Below are 20,276 nucleotides of genomic sequence, written 5' to 3' on the forward strand. Positions count from 1 at the left end.
ATTTTTGAAGCTCTTAAGAGATCTTTCTGCAGCTCTTCAGTCTCTTTGGTTCTTAATTTCCCCAAACAACTTGGCATTGTCTGCAAACATTTGTATGGAGGAGTGTTTCCCTTCTAGCATGTCATTAATGAAACTGACAAACGACAACGGGCCCATTACACTGCCCTGTGGTACTTTGCTAGTCACAGGTGCACATGACAATTTCATACCATTTATCACCACGCACTGTTTGCAGTCATGTACCAAGTCTCTTGATCCACACTGACATTCCCCAAATCCCGTACCCTTCCAGTTTAATTCTCGGCCTTTCGTAAGGTATGCCATTGAACGCCTTGGCTTAATCTAGGTATACACTGTCGATATTTCTGCCTTGTTACAGAATTAGACTCCAAACCTCTAGTACTTGTACAGTACCATAATTGTGTTAAGCAGGGTCTTCCTGGCATAAAACTGTGTTGGCATTCTTTTACAAGGTTGTTTCGTAGCAGATGTTCCATCATGGCATCTCTTGCGATGTTCTATAGTAATTTGCACACTTATGCTAGTCAGGCTCACTGGTCTATAATTATTCTTGGAGTGACTTTTGTCCTTCTTGAATATACGACTGGTAATCCATCTTCCAGTTGTCGTGGACCTTTTGCTCCTACGGTCAAGCTCATTACACAGTTTCTTAACACTAGGGTGTACCATATCTGGACCACGACTCTTGTGAATCTTTAGCTCCGACAGTTTATTTCTTATAGCTTCGTCCGAGAACACAATGTGGGTCTGCCGTGTCGGTCTTTCCTCGCACGCAGGAAAATTGTTCGCATCCTCTCATGAACAATGAAAAAAAAAATTCAAGGCCGTCTTATCATGGTCAGAATCTGCTTGACTACCATCCTCAAGCCTCGAGTCCGATATGCCTACTCGTGTTTTTAATTTCGATTCTGTGTAGTGGTAAAAAAAAGCCTGGGTTTGACCTGACTTCACTAGCAATCTGCCTCGAATGCTTTTTCAGCCCTTCTACACTCTGACTTAGCCTGGATCTGACTTACTTCCTTCTCTCCTGTTCATCATTTGTCCTCGCCCACGTCTCGAAATCCTGCGTTTTCTTAACTTTGCCGACCGCCACATGGTTCATGTGTATCGGTCTCCTTATATTAATGGAGGCACTGGGTTTGGTCTTGGGTTTATATTTATTGAACGAATGGTTTAATTTACTGGCCATGATTGCGTAGCATCTGTGTTCTCATTCCATAGTAAGTCAGGCCAGTGTACTTTCCTCATCTCTTCCCTCATCTTGTCGTAATTGCCTTTGTAATATTTGAACCTGGACCTGGTTTTGTCATGAACCAAGTAGCAGTTAAATTTGAAGGACAACATTACGTGGTGACTGCTGCCAGGTATTCCAGCTTGGCCACCATATCCTCCTCGTTAGTTATGAAGTCTAGCGGTTTGGGTGTTTGCTCCCCTCTGTAGTGAGTCGGATCTTTAATATGTGAGAATAGAAAATTGTCTTGGAGTTTCTACAAAAAGAGTGGCGGGGTCATTTGGCGTGGGTTCATTTTTCCAGTCGATTTTGTCATAATTAAAGTCCCCCATGACAAGGTGGCTAGGCTTCTGCACCATTACTTTGTCAATTAAGGTAAAGTTCCTGGTTTAATACACTACAGCTTGAGGATCTGTAGATACATCCAACAATGAGCAAGTCTCTCCTCCCTCAGTTTAATCTTATACCACTTTGGTCCTCTAACTCAATTTGAGGTTACCTGTACATACTGAGAATAATCTTGTAGACAGTCGGAACAAAGAATGATTAGCAATGACATAGCACTCCAGTGATTCAAACTGGCTGCCTGTAGTGCTTAGCATATACTTCTGGCCCCTAGTCCCCCTTAGAGGAAATGCAAGGATGTGGGCTTCAATTTGAGACTTTCCCACCATTTTAGTGAATTTCTAGTGTGTTTTTTTGGGCGGATGACTCGTCGTACAGACATCCGTGTTGGTTAACGTCGTACAGACATCCGTGTTGGTTAACGTCGTACAGACATCCGTGTTGGTTAACATCGTACAGACATGTGTTAATTCTAATACGATTAATGTTGAAGGTTAACCATTGATAGTATTCTTTTGTTCATTCTGCACTGAAAATGTCATGTTGTCACTATTCTAGCCAGCCCTCTAAAAAATAATTGGCACTGACGTTAAAAAAAATGCATTCCAAGCCTGAGCCAAGGTGCTGTACAGTGTTGTTCTTCATCTTAATCACTTTATAACTATCACCATGAGCCCAACTCTCTCATGCCGTTTTTTTTTTTAAGATAAACTTTAAGATGCAAATGTCCATTTTCAATTACTAATTGGTAAATGTATTTAATGGAAGCCCCTCCCCCCTCTTCTTCCTCCAAGATTAATTTTACCTTATTTACCTAATGACCAATCACTAGGTGGCCATGCCGATGGAAGGAGGCCAGTGGCCTGTGTAGGATCCCACATTGTTCTTGATAATTTTGTTAAGGGCTATTTTTGAAGCCCTGCACTGATCATGATTCTACAGCTTGGATTACTAGACTGTTCCACAGGTCTACCAGCCTCTGTGTGAAGAAACATTTCCTGATGTTCATTCTGTCACCTCGTGTTGGTGATGCAGCGTGTATCTCTCCCCAATATATCAAAGGTTCGAATCCTGCTTAGCCAGACACACATGGAAAGTGTGTTGTCCAGTGTGACTCGCTACCAAACATCAAGGGTTTCCCAGAGTGTAGTTTCCACCTGTACTATCAGTGGATAGACCAACAGCCTGAATGGTTAGGAAGCTGTTTAGTGGTGATAATAATAATAAAAAGATTTCCACAGCTAATATTTCCATTAAAGCAGAAAGGGAGAGAGCAGTTTAGGGAAGGAATTTTATGGGATTTATGAAAAATTATCACCTGTATATTATTGTGTAATCTTATTTATTGGCTTCCTCAGGTTGTTTTAAAGGACTTTTCTGGGAAAATATCTGGAACAAAAACATTCCTTAAACCATTGAATATCCTTGGAAATTTTGACCCTGCTACTATCAATGGTATAAAAGTGGCAGACCTGACTACCAGATACCTCACCAAATCAAGTGAACAGATCATCCACAGTCACTATACCTTCACCTCCAGTATAACATTCAGTAAGTTTTTTTTATTATTGTAAAATTAGGATGTCCAGACTATCGTTTTTTCGATCTATAAATAGGATGATGTTGGTGAGCCGTGTGAGACAAATTTCCACGGTAATGTGGTGGTTAAGAAGACACTAAAGTAGGTTTGGAGAAAATACCACCATGGCCTAATGAATGAGAAGTATGAATGGGACAGTGGCAGTCTAGGAGTAGCAGAACCAGTACAGGAACCAGGCCCAAGAATTGAGAGAGAATTGGTGAAAAAAACCAATTAACAAGGTGAAGAATGGAAAGGCAACTGAAAGCTCTGGAATAGTTGCAGAAATACTGTAAGCATCAGACAGTGTACGTGTTGATCAAATTGATGGATGCAGTTATGGTGAATAATTGGAACATATATCTGGTGGAATAGTGTAACTAAAAATTCTTGAAAGGGTAAACTGCTGGACTGAGGGGGGGGGGGGTGATCAAACATTTTCTTTTAAGACTTGATTGGTGTCACCGACTAAGTCACGTCTATTAAAGTGTCAACTCGTGCCATGACCAACTTGTCCTCTACCAACTCCTACATATTTCTGGCTGGTACTATAACACATAAACGGACTTCCAAATTGTGGATAACAACAACCAGTAACATGACAGTTTTGTTCCTTAATGATCCCACAACAGCGAGTTACTGACCTGAAGTTGACTGAGCGTCACTCTGTGATCTAATGAAAATAACCGTGTCATTGGCTGACAGATGCGGGTCAAGCCACCTTGATGTCGATATCATAGAGGAACTGTGTACAATACTGTACAAGTAGTTAGGTCATGTAGCTTATAAATGTAAACATTATTTACACCTACTGCCTTGGAAATTGATAGTAATAAGTGTGGTTGCTGCAGTGGTTCATGTATACCAGTCTTGCCACTCAAACAAGTTGTAGTGTAAAGACCCAGTTGTTGCTGTCGGGGCAGTATGACCAACTGTTGCATTACTTTGTTGATGAAGGTATTTTATAAGATGAGATTTTTATACTCTCCTATAATGCCATGATGTATTGTTTATCTGTGTTAAGAACTGCCATAAAATGGTTTTACTGTACTGCATTACTTGATGGGTGTGAGAAGAGGAGGGCATATGAAGCACAAGTGAAAGAAATGGACACTTGATGTTAGAGAGCATGGCACTGGTTTATAGGGACTGTCATAACTGTTAGGAGTGAAACTATTGAAAGTGGTGCTACTTTTGGTTATGCCCATCTTGTATCATAACTGGAGAAAGCTGTGAACAACAAAAAATATTATCTTATTCAAAGGCACATTGTGATTTCTTCAGTGAATACCTCATATTTTGGTTATTTGGGATAAACTATGACAATCCTTTTAAAGATACATAAATACCAGGAAATCTTAGAAGCAAAAGTTTTTTAAATTTGTCAATGTGTATGGTCTCCATGATGAAACAGTTGAGAATATAACTGGCATCATGTGGGTATCAAGGTGTCTATACAATAATGTTATGTGCTCACAGTATTTAATATCTTGATAAAGGGTGTATATATATATACTGTATGTAGACATGGTTGATCACATGCTCAAAATTATTGGCCAGTTTGAGATGTGATAAATCATTTTTTAGAAATTACAAAAAAATAGTGTATCATGTGTATTGTACTAGTAGTATCTTATGTTACAGTATAGCTATAAAAAAGGGTGTCCATTTAGTTTGTGATGAACTACTTGAAAAAAAAATTGCCTTTCCAGCCCACTTGTCGTCGCCAGTCATTGATGGTGTCAATATGAGTCAAGTACTGATGACTGACCAGACAGGTTATCTGGGTGGTACAGCCATCTTCCTTCAAAACTTGACCTTCTTGGGAGATGTTATGTCTAAAGAGGACACTCTAGGTGAATGTGATCTGAAGAAGGTGGGTATAGTGCTGAGCATTACAGTGAGGTCCAATGAACTCTCCTTTTTCTTTGTTTCTCTGTCAAGTGTCGAGTTCTGGAAGTCCAGGTATACAGGTGTTAAATTTTTGTGGTCTTTTAGTACAACTGCTCTTATGGAAAATGACAAAATATATTGCAGTTAGACAGTATCCTTATAATGCCTCTCATGACCAAGTCACATAGATTAAATGTATTACTCTGGTATTTATTCCCCATTACAGGGAGTCCCCAGCTAATGAACGAGGTTAAGCATGAAATTTACAGTATTTTATTTACCCAATTGGTTTGTTACTTTCACTATTTTGTCATTCTAGTTCTTCTTTTGTCTTAAATTTAGTAATTTTAGATGTATATAAGGACTTGGGCTATGATCTACTGTAATGGATTTTAAACATTGTTCCGCACGTACAGTATGCACATAGCATGTGTTCCGACTTGCATACAAATCAGACTTACTAACGTCCTCGGGAACTGAACGCTTCATAACCTGGGGACCCCTTGTATACTGTATTAACATTACTATGCTATTTAGTTAAATTTGATCTATCCAACAGCTTGATAAACTGGCAATTCAGAAGGACAAATATGGGAATATTGAAATTTATTCACCAGTGCAGATGAAATACTTGACCATAATAGGCACTGTGAACTCAGCAGCTGCTGTACTGGCAGGAACAGCACAGAAGGTGGATTTGGAGTACTTTCTCAACACACTCGTTCTCAAGTCACAGACGCAAGATATTAATGGTTCGTAGCTGTTATTTAATTTTACGCTTGTGAGAAGTTTTTGAATTTTACTGTACGTCCAAGAGCACTTTTGGTTTGTGTATAGCAAGACAAATGATTCATTGTATGTTAAGACCTTCCTGGGGGTTGTTAGTATATTTGTATCATTACTTAAGGTGATTTATTAAACTTGGTCTGAGTAACCTTATTTATGGTGTGTGGTCTGAGTAACCTTATTTATGGTGTGTATGTGGTCTGAGTAACCTTATTTATGGTGTGTATGTGGTCTGAGTAACCTTATTTATGGTGTGTATGGTCTGAGTAACCTTATTTATCATGTGTGTGGTCTGAGTAATGTTATTTATGAGTATGGTCTGAGTAACCTTATTTATGGTGTGTATGGTCTGAGTAACCTTATTTATGATGTGTATGTAATGGTATGTATTGCTATCTGCTGAACTGGTACTACAGTTATCTTTTTTCCGGCAGAGTTTGAAGAAAGGTAAGGTGGTATGGAAGGTTGAAAGGTTGGGATATTAAAGCTTGGTTCTAAGGCGTATGATTGAGGTATATAGTAGCAGCGAGATGTGTTGAAGAGGATAAACATCTAGGAAGCAACAGTGTATGTGAATGATAGAGGCCCATGATGTTAGTGGATGACACTAGCTATTATTGAATGGATGACACTGTAGCCACTTGAATGGATGAGACTGTAGCCACTATTGAATGGATGACTCTGTAGCCACTTACCCCTGTCTATCCAGCAGTAATTGGGAACCTGGAGGTTAATCGCTTTGCTGATCGTGTTCCGGGGTAATGGTTAGCCAGTGCAGTTGGCGAGTTGTCCGGTCTTCTCGGCCTATCCCTCGACACTGGGTCATGCAGGCCATTAACTTGGGGGTGTGGTTGTTGTGTTGATGACAGCTTCTACACGTTAAACAAATTCAAGCCTAGGTAGACATTGGGCCGGGCCGGCTTCCATTATTATTAGGTATAAGAATGTGTAATATGACAAGTGTACTGACAATGAGTTCATATCTTTAGGAGCTGTTGAATTCCTTGGGGATGTCAACATAACTTCTCTATATGTGAACACAATCAATGGTGTAAACATGGTGGACCTCTACAAATATGGTGTTATGGACAATGAAGACACTGTGAGTAACCCATTGTGTGCCATTGGACTAAATCCTTTTTGCAAATTTGAACAATTTGAGAATGAAATTCCTTTTACAACCTTCAGTACTTAAAAGATCCTTATGAATTTGGCAGGTTATTACATGCAACTTGGAATTCAGCAAACCACTAACTGTAAACAACATGGTGGTAACCTCCTCTGTGTCAGGCCGATCTGATGGTGGGGTCTTGGTGAATGATGTAAATATCACACATCTCGAGACACAGGCAGTTCGTACTGGTGGCCAAACGTACGTCATTACAGGGAAAAAAACTTTCTCCAAAGGATTTTCCACGTACAACCTCATTGTCAACAGTAAGTATAGTACCATCCTGTATTGAATACAGTGTTGCCTTGTAGCTATTAGTGCTTAATGACTTTCTTGTTGGTCTTCTCAGTACTGTTGTTGTGCTAGGGAATATTTACCCATTAAAATGAGGAAGTGCTTTTGAGAAATGAATCTAACTATAATTATCACACAGTAATTGCTCGATATGCATTGGAGTATTCAAACCGACTTTAGATACATTAGAATCAATACATCACTTGTAATTTTATTTGTCGTGTTGAGACTCGAGAAATATTTGTTGCAGAAACCCTGGGTGGTGTGGCAGTACAAGACCTGGTGACATTCTCAGGTGTTGGATCTTTAGCGCAGGATGTCATCTTTCATGCTCCCATCATTGTTCGTGGAAACCTGCAGGTGAGACAACACCTTGTGGATGTTTCTAACTATATCTAGTCCAATTATTGGGTAAATGTATTTATAATGTTTATGGATAAAACAAATTATTTTGAAGTTCATTCTCAGTACATTGATCATTCACCGTAATTTTTAAGTTTTCATAGATTCCTGCAAGAATTAAAAATTTATTAGGGACACAAAGAATAAAGAGTAATATTTTTTCTTCAGGTATTGGGTTTGGTGGATGGTGTGAATCTCTCCCAGGTGTTCGCCTCGAGGGTGACGCTCCATGGGATGCAGACTGTGTACGGTAACTGTGAATTTGACTCCATCGTTGTGGAAGGTAAGTTAGGCTTTGCTTCATGTTAGTCAATAATTAGGATAATTTAAGAATTTAAAATTACTGTGTGTCTGCACTTCAATGCTGAAGAACAACTATCAAATAGATGCTATATTTGGTTTTTATATTACTGCAGTGCATCCTTTGCAATTTACATATTAGTTATTTTTTATGATAATAGTGTAAGTGTTTGTCTTTGCTACATGCCGAGCTGCACCGTCTGCTAATTCGGTGAATTTTTTCTAATAGTATTGAAAAAAAAAATAACTATAAAAATTTACCCAATTTCCATAAGGGCGAATGTTTTGTCTATCCCGAATTTATTGGTCATAATTTACAAAATCCATAAGAGTGAATTTCCGTAACCAGAGTTTCCGTAACCCAGGGGATGCCCGTATTCTATTATGACGGCATGTTATTGAAATTATTGTAGCTTTGATAATCCTATTATGTTTTGAACAAAAATAAGTTAGCTGGACAAAATAAGTTAGCAGGATGTATTTTTTCCAACATAAATACAGTATAAGTCACTGATTAATTGCAAAGAGTTTAATATATTTCTAAAAAGAATTAAAGCTCATAAGCTATCTATTGGCTGTTACTGTGAACTTCATCTATACTATTTCCTTCATGCTTTTAAAATTGTATGAAGTATACAGCAGCCTACTTAATTTTTTAAAAGGTTTTGATAATGCGAGACTGTACTAATCAAGATATACATAAAAATGTAGGTCAATGATGCACACAAGATGCAAAACAAGCAAATTATGGCACAAACCAGCAAGATACAAAAAAGTAATTAGTTTACTTGGTTCTGAAGAGTAATCAATAACGAAATACAGTACTGTACTCTGTTCTTTCAGAGTACTTGGTTTGCCAAACCCTAGAGTAGAGATGTGTATCCTTGGGACAGGTTGCACTACCCTGGCTTGGGTTTTGATCACAACTCACTTCCTTCCACTGTCCTCCCAGGTATTTAAGGACCACGGGAGCTTAGGTCTTGTGGGAACACCTTAACTGTGTTGATCACCGTTCAAGTGTTTAAGCCTTACCTATTTTATCTAATGTTTTTATAACAATCCACTGGGTCTTGAATGTCGACTTTCTATGGCCAATTTTACTATTTTTCACTGCTTAACTTTCACTATAGACAATGAATGTGGCCTTTCTGGTAGACAAACAGGTGGACTGACCATTTGCTGCTTTGGAGGAAGTGGCCTGCTGTTGGGGGCAGTCATGAAAAGCTGACAGGTTTTGTAATGTACAGATTTACACGAGAAACGTGTGAATTTGTCATAGTAAAGTTGAGACTGTTGGCAGCATCACCTCTTCCTGATAGTGCTCTGTGGTGAATCTGCCATTTATCTCCAACTCACCCACACAGTTGAGGTTGATCCAGCCCCACTGTTGATGGTCACGTGGCTGCTCCTGGCTTTTTGATTAACGTGCTTCTGGTTGTAACGGGTGTTATTGGGTCTCCAGTAGTGAAGATGGATGTGGTTGGTGGAGTTGATAGTTTTTTCATCTTGGAAAATAACTCCTGTTCCCAACTTGGTGGTGGTGTTCTAACTTCTCCTTGACAGCCTGTGGTGGATCCCAGTTCCATGGAGTCGTCGCCTAACTGTCCTTGCCAAGGCCTCCAAGTGCAGCTGTTCCGTCATGGCCACCTCTTTGGTGAAAGGATAGTCGTGAATGTCTACCACAATCCTCTCATTGTCGTCTGTGCCGATCAGTGTAGGCTGTCTTCATCTGGGAAGACCTGTTAAATTACCAGACTTCATACCAGTGTAACCGATATCAAACTGTCAATCTCAAGACTCCCATATGCCTGCCTTGCCATCTTGCTGCTACGTGCTGACAAATTACTCTCCCTGGGAAATATCGTGGTGTTGGTCTCCCATGGTTGTAGTTGGTGGAACGACAATGGTTGCTGTATGACCTCATAACCTTGACGTTGTTGAGCTTTGCCTTGTCTGCCAGCATAAGAGACATTAGTGCCTTGAGGCCGTTCATCTTGTCGTCGTTGAGGCAAGGACGCGGTGTACTTGGGCTGGAGGGGGACGAGCTAACACTAAAGTTCTAGATGATGTAGGCCCCTTTCCCAGGCATCAAGCAACCTTGATGATGACCCAGTTGTTGTCCTCATAGTCCCCCCATTACTTGGCCATTCTATGACTTCAAATTCCTGATGTTCTTGGAACCATTCCCTTACCAAGCAGCTCGTATGAATTGGGGAACAATCGTAAACAAACCTAATAGGGACAATGGTCATCTCGCAAATGGAAGCTACAATTTTATTCAGTACGTATATCTAAATATTTTTGAGGGCAGGTTACCGTCTCACTTTGTCAGGTCCCCCAAGTCCCAGACCACATCCATCCGTGAAATGAAACTAAACAAAACACTGCAGCACCAACTCCTGTACAGCTCCTGAATGTTTTGTCCATCATACCAGCCATTTAGAGGCTTACATGACCCTTAGCAGCTGTTGTTGAGAACGATTTATTATCCGTCCACATAAGTGTTCCAAAACTGTTGATCATAAACATCCTGGCTGTGGTGATTGTCAAATTCAAGTCTTGCATCACTATTTGTCTGACTCTCTTGGCCAGAATTGGACCTCTTATAACTGCCTTATTCAGGTGATGCCTCGTTGTTTTGGGAAGACATCATAATTGTATTCCCAAGTGAGATCAACAGCTGATGTGTATGGCCTCCAACACAGCTTCCATGATTTATTGTTTGTCCTTTGGAGTTACAATTCGTGAAAGACCACTTCTCGGATCCAGTTCTTGGGTTTGGAAGAATTGGCAGAGACGTGACCGATCGCCCAAGTGGCTAACGAGCCGATCGGTGGTGACGAGGAAAAAAGTAAGTGATATTTATGGGTGAATGAAATGGAACATGTTTGTAAATTGATGAGTAAAGACATCGGTGTAATGGGAAGTTGAAAGCGCTCTGAAAACTATGCAGATAAGTTGTACTGTATGTGAATTGTCCAAAATTTCAACGCAAAACTTTCCCAGTTTTCAGTGGACTGAAGACCGTACACCACCCAAGGGCTGATCACTGCTGAGGGATAGATCTGAAAAGGGTTTATGAACTGACCAGACGGATGAGCCAAGGCCAACTGTCTGCCGATCAGTCCACGCCCCATATACTGTATACCTGTAGCTGCTCCCTCTCCAGGGTGGGTTTCCCTCCAATTACCCCCATACAGTGTAGGGTAGCAGTGTTGTTCGTGGAGTGTCGAGTAAAGCGTTGAATCACTGACGAGTGTATTATCTGGAGCTTTGGACTGAATGGATCCACCACCTGGCTGAGGAGGCAAGCAGTATGCCACAAGTAGTTTGGGGCAACACTACTCATTATAGTACATATTGCCTAAACATTTAGATCCTTAACACATGCTGCCAGTCTTGGTATTTGGATGCCTAGTGTGTGAATTGATAAGGGGGGTGCTGCTTAGATCGGCATCCAGTTGAAATCTGTCAAGTCCCGAGGTCTCCTGGAAACGGTTCTACATTACTGTCATTCACCTGCCCCTTGAAGTGGTTAGATACTAAAGCACCAATATTATTATACTCAAGTTAATGTACCGTTGCTGTTCTTTACAGGAGACTTGGAAGTTGAGAAGATCAATGATGTCTTGATATCGGACCTTGTTATGAGGAATGGCAATTCACAGATTATCAATGGACAGAAGACTATTGATGGAGGTCTTATTATCATAGGAAACATAAATACTACTCTACTGAATGGTATAAATATTCCACATCTGGACAGTATTATTGTGAGAAAAGACAGAAATACTACAATAACTCACCCAGTGGTAAGTATTTGGGATAATAGTTAAGTTTAATATTTTGGCATTGTGGGAATAGATTAATATACTGTACAGTCCTGTATATATCTTCCATCTCTATCCCCCGTTCCTCCTCCTCATACCCAAAAGGATTAGTGGCTGATTGGAAGCCATCACCACACTCCAATATGTCAGGTTTTTGCTCTGTATAATATAATGTTTTCTAGCCTTTGCACGAGTAATTTCCAGTGAACTCTTTTGAGAGAATTGTAAACTCTTGGAACAATCTGCCAGAGTTCTGACAGCAGTGTGAACTTTCAAAATCAGATCTACATCCTGGAGCCAGTACTGTACTTGCCAACAGTGTGTAACGGATGTAACCCACCTCCCAAGTGGCTAACGAGCCAATTGGTGGCGAAGATGATGATAGTAATATTTCTGGTACTTTCATTCAAATTTCCAAAAAGGATTAATGGGGTTGACTCGTGAACTACTGGCGTGAGCAGTGTTGGCATCGTTAAACTTAAATCATTGACTTGAGGTTAATAATACTATCTGTGCACACATGACCGTATTAAGTGATCCTCTGCTCATATCCGTTCATCTTAAAAGCAAAGTTTTCCCCAGATATAATACCATTTATTAAGCCATTAACTTGTTTACCTCGCATGGTAAATTTCCTAACTATAAATCCTATTCCACTTGCAAAGTTAAAGTTCACCTGTTTGGTTTTGATCCCTGTATATTTTATCAATAACTGCATCCATATTTCTGGGTTGGTTGAAAGACTTGAGGCCATTAGTCTAATTATTTCACCAATTAACAGGTTACTTATTAGTGGCTTGGTCAGTTAGTCCATTCTTTGTTACTTTAAGAACTGCAGTTGTCCACTGTTAGTACAGGAGGAAACCACAGTACCTGAAGGAAGCGTGTGATGTTTGGTAGGATCACACTGGATAACCCCCTTCTCACTCGTGTATGGGCCAAGCAGGACTCGGACTCTTGGCATAGTGGTGGAAGATGCGCACGTTACTGCTGTATCGCCAACCCTTGTTTGGTTAATTTTGCATTACCACTTACAACTGATGTAAGGTTATAAATGACACTACAGGTATTTATAAAATGCAGAATGAGTGCAGTACAATACAGTATAGTATAAATTTTGTTTAAACCAGTTAAATAAGAGACGTTTAACTGAAGTCCTCATCATCAGAGCTTAGATGTCTCTTCATAATGACTACCGGGTAGATTTTAATTGTATTTACTGCGCTACAGTACAGTATTAGGAATGAATAACAATGTGCAGGGAAGAAGAGAACCATGTCACCAACACTTGGACACCTGTACAGGTGTTCATGTCAGCCACTGGCAGACAAGCATGGCATGCAACATGACTGGAGTGGGGAGGGCAGTGCTCAGTATGATCCACGGGCCTCTTGTGTCATGTCCACGTTCTTTGAATCTTGTATTTGAGAAATGGTCTGAGGTTTAATACATTTGTGTTTCTGTAAATATTACCTGCCTATGGTTAGAAACTTATTGTAAGAAAAGTTTATTATTTCAATCGAATTTTCTTTGATCATGTATTAAATAGAAGAAATTAAAATTTTTCTTCAAAACATTTGCAAAGTGTAGATTAAACATTTATCTGTAAAGGGCAGGAGTGTGTGGAGAGATTGATGCTTCAAAATATTTATTAAAATTTTTCAGGTATTCAAAAATTCAGTGAGAACATTATCAGGGGTGGAGGTTGATGGCACCGTGGGCAGCATCGACGTACTAAACCTCCGGCAGAATGTGATGATGCTCGGCAAGGACACGGAGAGCCGCTACAGAGAGATAATGATACTAAAGCAACAACTTATTAATATAACTAGTGCAAATTATGCTGGAATGAAGGGTAATCTTATGGCTATTAGTTTCTGTTGTTGTTACATAATGAATTTTTGTAGATTGTAAAGTTATAACCTTTTTCATTGTTTTTTTTAGGTATGTTTTCAGTACTGGCTTATTTGGAGAAGAAAAGCTTCCGTAATCTTGACTACTATGGTGGTGTGACCTTCATTAGGAACTATAACCTTGAACCTGACAACAATTTCCTGAGCGTGAAAAACTGTGACAGAGATTGTTTATGTGGTGCCAAAACCAGATTGTATAGGGTAAGTCCATGAGAATATTTATAGATGAATATTATTGTTCATTGAGGTTAATTTAGAAATGTCCTTTATTCAGGTTTCCAGGGTTAGTGAACTTAATAAATCTTCCAGTTGTCTTTCAGGCTAGTATTAAATGAAGTGTAATTGGCCGAAGCATTTTTCACTTGCCCGTAGATTGTCATTTTAATTATAAATTTTATAATGAGTCGACCAGTTGATGGATATATACTGTATATAATATAAATACATCTGTTTTTCTCCTTGTATCTTCTAAATATACAGTACATTACTAAGTATAACTGCTGTAGACATATTCCAGCCACAGTTTAGCATGGTGCACTTTTCTTATGGTATGGCCTAAAATCATTGGCTGATGGCTATCCATCCCATTCCTAAATGTGTGTAACTACATCAAAGCACATTCTACTGAAATTCCCATAAAGAAAATCTTAAATAAGCTTGGGACTCTAAAATTAACTACTGTACAATAGTACCATACTTTTAATATACAAATAGACAAACCCACAGTAATTAGTTAATACTGTAATACAAGTGATTATCTCGGTGTAAGGGCGCGACTTTCCTTACTTCATACTATTCTTCAGATTTAATCATATTCTTATTTCAAATATTTATTCTCTTCAAAAAGTATCCTGTTTTATATAGTTATTATTCTTCAATACTTATATACTCGATGTTATTCTTTCTTGTATTCTTATTTATTTATTTTCTTGCTCATGTCTATCTTTATATTAATCTTTTCTGGTGTGCATAGTTTAATAATTTCATTGTCTTTCTCTCTAGAAGTATATACAATATCTTGTTCTGGTTATATTCTAAACCATGGATTAGTCTGGGAAACTGTTATTCTTATTACAACACTTATTATACTTACCACGGTAGCCTGCCACCACCCAGACTTTTATTAGAATATAACCTATCTCTTGGAACTGTTGGGTAGCGAGTTTCTAGGCACGTGAGTTACAGGTATTATTTTCTGAGAACCAATGTGTAGAAAGGATAGTGGTGATACTTGTAGTTTACTAACATAAGGAGTGAATAAGATGTTAATTATGTTCACTCGTACCAGACTGAACCACTTACAGTAGGTCTTACTTAACCATTCATAAAATAGATCTTCAATTACAGAACTTATTACATCATTAAACAACTTCAATTACGTATTACATCATTAAACAGTCATTATATTACTTCATTTTCACTACAGATGGCTATATGACACTCTTGACAATATCCCAAATTAAAATATTATAACATGTTATTTCGGTATGAATAACATGGCACTTTTCCTTTAGTTGATGTACTCAACTCGCTTACATATTTACTGATACCTGTACTATCAATTGTTATGGGATCACTACTAAATGTGGGATAACTAAATATCTGCTAGTTATCTCCAATCATATACAACAATAATAATTTGGCCCTTATAACTGTAAGGAGTGCCCCAGGGTATAACACTGGTTCTCCACAACAAATGAAGATCGATGTTAGGGTTGGTTGTAGTCTGACACGTGCCGAGGGAGTTTGGGGCCTAGTTCCCAGGGTGAGGATTTCACAGTTTAATCCTGCCGAATTAACGACATCGTCCAATACAGCCAGCTGTTCGGCAGTTACCAATCCCCGGTAGCTGCTGGGTATTCAGCTAACACACACACACTGGGCCTGAGATAATGATGGAGAAGCGTCAAAGAAATGGATAATAACTCGATCACAAACAATCTTTTGTCTAGCAACGACAGACAACATTTACGTTGTATTAATTTTACTGGGTAAATGACAATTTCACTGTTACAACATGAACACTGATATTCACAAAATTCACCGAGTTAAACTGACTTAATATGGCGGGCGGAGAATCGTACACATACCCGAGATAATGATGGAGAAGCGTCAAAGAAGTGGCGCTCTCCTCCGTGCACGAGCTTATATACGGCTGACTGGCAACTCAGGCCTGTGCGGAACACATGCCAGAAAGGCCAGTTACGCAATGACAGAAACTACATTCAAATCAGTTGCCGTACATTTAACGATTACACCCAATTGCCACTGGTCCTGGGAATTTCCTACGTCTGTTCATAAAATCTAATCGGAGATTGAGCTTGCCAGGAAATGCCTCCGATGGGAGACCCAAAGGAAGGCATAGCTACATGTTTTGTGGGCTACCGAGCGCAATATGAATCGTCTGATTTTATGTTAACCGACGTGTATGACCGTGGTCATTACACCGGTACCTGTTTATTTAAATTCATTGGCCAGTTGCAGAATTACCGGATCAGTCGGTGACTTGTCCCTTCAAAAACATCTAGAAATTTTGTATAATTTCTTTGAAGTACAGATTTTTTCTTGTCAATACACTGGATATAATTTAAGAAATTTTAAATGACTGACTGGTTGATATTTTAATGTAAGAGGTAAAATACCTGTGCCTGACAGTCCAGTAGGTCCCTTAATTGTGGTACACTGCTGACAAGTGGCCCATTGACAGACCTCAGGTTAAATATGTACAGTGAGGTGGGGTCACCACCTGACATAATTCCCATCTTGGTGCTGTATTTTCCTCTATCATAGAGAAATGGGAATAATGTGGTTGAGGGATGGGGCACTGGGAGGGAAGCCCTGGGAGGGTTGTATAAGGAATGAGGACCCTCAGAAACTAGAGCTGGCACTAGTTCCAGCCACCATGTTGTCAGTGTTTCCTAGGTCTTAGCCCCTATAGGCTAGGTTGGGTAATGCACAATTTGCTTTGTCCAAATTGTCTTAAAATGGGATTTTAAAATCTTACATTTTCTTGGCACTTGCAGGTCAGCACCACTGGCACCATAGCTTCAGTGGCAAGTCTGGTATCTCCTGGGTCACTTTTTATATTAAGCCACCCATCTGCAAACCTTCAAGTAACCTTAAATTTAACGTGAGTTATTCTGTGGTTCGTGATGCTGTACTTCCTATTTTTTATTAGTTGTTTACCCAAATGTGAAGCTTTTTAGACTAAAGATTTTATCATCTTCAGGTGTGCTGGTGGTGTGTCAACAAGTTTTACATTTGAAGCATTAAGAAATGGGTATTTGTATCCACTACTGAGGACACGTATGTCACTGGGATTGATAACAGATGCAGGCCTGTTTGTGGACAGAGGTGCCACCTACATTGTGACAGTAGCAATGTTTGCAAATGGTAAGTTAAGTGCTGTTGTGTTGATAATGGTCATGATGATAATTATTCAGTACAATTGTCATGCAGGTTTATAATTATACAGTTCAGCATAAATAAAGACAATGCAAGTTTACTGTGCACATTGATCATGACAGTACAGTATACAGTTTCCTATGTGCTTAGACAGTGCATGTTATACAACAATGGTAAAAATTTAATCGTCTGGAATATTCTTAATATCTAAATATTTTGACTGGTCAATCGACTAATAACATTTGTCATTGGAAGGTGTTGTAGATTCAAGCAAACTAGATCTCACATTATTTATCAAACTCCTCAAACTGTTGTCGATGTATGGTATAGGTACTTTGCCAGCCTTCAAATTTATCCCATTAAATATCAGGCTGGTTTCCTTCTCCACTACAGTATAAAATTTTCCTGGTTGCTTAATCTGACATTCCAGAACCCTGATAATTTGGTTGATTTCTCTGTGCTCTAAGTTTACAATTTCAGTTCTGCATATTTACCGTAGAGGAAAACGCACCATCGCTGATTGGTAGAAATTTGACAGGACAATTAATAAAGGTCTCCATTAGTACAGTTGGAAAAAAAAACAGAAAATTTAATACATACATCCCGTGTACAGAGGTTACTTCATATGTGAATTTGGTGTTGTATGTAAGGGACGAAGAATGTAGAAGTGAGGCCTGGCAGAGATAGGATTAATTGCAGGTACAGTAGTTATCCTGTAGACAGACAAGATGGCAGCTGGACACCATTAGGGGGGGACCCAGAATTCTGACATGTCAATACTATTTGAGACCGTGCCTTGGGGGCAATATAAGCACAATGTCTCCCACCCCTAGTTAACACACTGGTTAAGGCGAGTGTCTAAAGTGAATGAGAATGTAGCACTCCTTGTACTTGGTTATCATCTCCTGGTCCCCCAATATAAATCCAACCTATACACCCTTATGTACCAAGTTCAAACTGCCATTTGACCCAGTGTCTGCATGCCTCACTACCATGGGTATCCAGCTAGGATTATTCATGGTATTAACCTGCCTCCAGTGTTGTCAGGTAATGTTGGGATACCCTCAATGGTTATAAAACGGGTAGTTCGTGCCAAGTCTTGCATTTTATTAGCATATCTTAATGAAAGTGTGTGCAATTTTGTGGTACTTGTTCAATACATAAATATTGTACGTAAAACGAAATTCAATTCGGTCTTACATTTAATTGAAAAGGGTTTCTAATTTTAACCTCCCATGATCACTTCCAAATAGCGAGAGAAATATTCAAATCTAAAATGGCTAAGTTTGTATAGTATTTACACTGTATAAATTTGCTCTATATGTATACATATTCAGTAACCTTTGTGGATTTCATAGTAAGAAAAGTGACAATATACTTTACTAGAGGAATTTCATTAACATTGTGCATGTTTAGATAGTGTAATAAACCAGGTTCTTAGAGATGACTGTGCTAGGGCCTTCAGAAAGTGTTCAGTTTTATGGAGCCATTGCTGGGTGTGCCATCAGTGTAGAACAAAATGGTAAAAAAAGCACTGCTCTCATTGTTGCTACCAATTTTGAGTTGTACCATCACTTCAAAAAGCATCTCCGTGGTCCAGATTAATACTGTATCAGTCATACAGAGGTAGTTCAAGGTTTTTGCTTATAAAATGTCAATGAATTGACTTGGGAGACTATAACCTACATTGCTGAAATTCTTGTAATTTATTGATTAATTTGAATATAAAGATACTGTACTATTGTTTGCACTAGGCATAAAAATTTTAGTAATTTACCGGTAGTACATTTAAGTGCAGTACAGGTTTGCCCTTAGGACTATTATTTCTTTTGCTTTTTTACATGTATTTAGGATGTGTGCATGTAACTGAGCAAAAATAAAAGAAGTTACATATCGACCCAAAAATACGAGTTGAAAAACAACCATAATGCCTCACAGCTTGGCACAGTAGCCTGGTGGTTAGTGACGAGCCTAACCCGATTACAATGCTGCCAGCCATGTTAAGACGCAGATGTGAAAAGAAAGTTCTCTGTAAATTTTCATTTGTATTGTGTATTTGTAGATTTAAAAATATATGTTGCAGATCTGGCATTGTAAGATTTCAGAAAGTTGCGTGTCTGCCGTTCGGACATTAATCGTCTCGGGTCCTTGTCAGTACAATCTTATGTATGCCGTGAAATATGGTATACTTTATATTTTTTGCAGCTGCCAAATGTAATGAAAAAGCAGCATCATTAATGGTTGTGCTGTGTAGCCCTGCTGTACTCCCAACACTGTATGTAGCCTCTGATTCAGCCGTTAGATGCATGGCAGAAACGGCTTTTGCATTTAGTAGTACAGTAATTTGAATCGGATATGTACTGTATATCTGTATTGTTCAAAGATTTGTGTGTGTGTGGGGAATACACCAATAGTCCTAAGTTGTGAGTACATATGTTTAAAACCACAGGTGACTGATATTTACCCATGTTGTTTCTTTCAATGGCCAGCGACAGACTCTGTGGTAAAGCCAATTATAAGTACACTAAAGTTTGATGCTAGTACCTCCAGCCTGACGAGTGTGTGGGAGGAGAGGACCCAGAGGAGTGCTGCAAAGTTGGACCTAACTATTGTGAGTACAGTGGATATATATTTCTCTTGAACTACAGTAAACCCTTGCTATTCGCTGGTTTGTGATTCGTGATTTTGACTGGTAAGCAAATGGTGGCTAGCTTATGAGCCTCTCTCGCAGCCTAAGGAATCGTCTCCATGTGCCCACAGCGTCTCCTTTCCCACCTCTTCCTTTGTTTGCGCTCGACCATTACTTGTAAAGCGGCATCTCTTGTGTTGTACTCAAAACTTTAGTGATTCTGTGTGAAATGGCCCCTAAAAGACTGCCTAGTGTCAGTGCTAGTGGAGTGAAACATTTAGCCAGCTACCAATCATGATGTTTTTAAAAAAGAAACAGCCGCTCGCCCAGCTGATTCGTCTCCCTCACGTACTTGGTCAGCTGTTGCCACTGCTTCAGTAACCAGATTACATCCTACTGTACAGTACACTTGCATAAAGTTCCAAACTTCCACAAAGGAGAGTAGTATTGGTGACTTAGTTTCTCATACACAGTACA

The 20,276-nt window shown here is 39.2% G+C and overlaps 1 protein-coding gene across 1 annotated transcript in view; it reads left to right on the forward strand.

Annotated features, from left to right (window-relative positions):
• LOC121860162 overlaps window positions 1-20,276 on the forward strand; it is a 50,853-nt gene that overhangs the window by 25,309 nt on the left and 5,268 nt on the right. The window contains exons 24-36 of the mRNA XM_042357219.1: window positions 2,956-3,148; window positions 4,889-5,052; window positions 5,629-5,821; window positions 6,845-6,957; window positions 7,073-7,292; window positions 7,571-7,680; window positions 7,891-8,005; window positions 11,620-11,834; window positions 13,518-13,707; window positions 13,797-13,966; window positions 16,789-16,895; window positions 16,995-17,158; window positions 19,660-19,781. Of these exons, the coding sequence (XP_042213153.1) occupies window positions 2,956-3,148; window positions 4,889-5,052; window positions 5,629-5,821; window positions 6,845-6,957; window positions 7,073-7,292; window positions 7,571-7,680; window positions 7,891-8,005; window positions 11,620-11,834; window positions 13,518-13,707; window positions 13,797-13,966; window positions 16,789-16,895; window positions 16,995-17,158; window positions 19,660-19,781 (2,076 nt within the window). The remainder of the gene's footprint in view (window positions 1-2,955; window positions 3,149-4,888; window positions 5,053-5,628; window positions 5,822-6,844; window positions 6,958-7,072; window positions 7,293-7,570; window positions 7,681-7,890; window positions 8,006-11,619; window positions 11,835-13,517; window positions 13,708-13,796; window positions 13,967-16,788; window positions 16,896-16,994; window positions 17,159-19,659; window positions 19,782-20,276) is intronic.

This window comes from Homarus americanus, unplaced genomic scaffold (genome assembly GCF_018991925.1).
Source record: "Homarus americanus isolate GMGI-L3 unplaced genomic scaffold, GMGI_Hamer_2.0 scaffold5831, whole genome shotgun sequence".
Taxonomy (NCBI): domain Eukaryota; kingdom Metazoa; phylum Arthropoda; class Malacostraca; order Decapoda; family Nephropidae; genus Homarus; species Homarus americanus.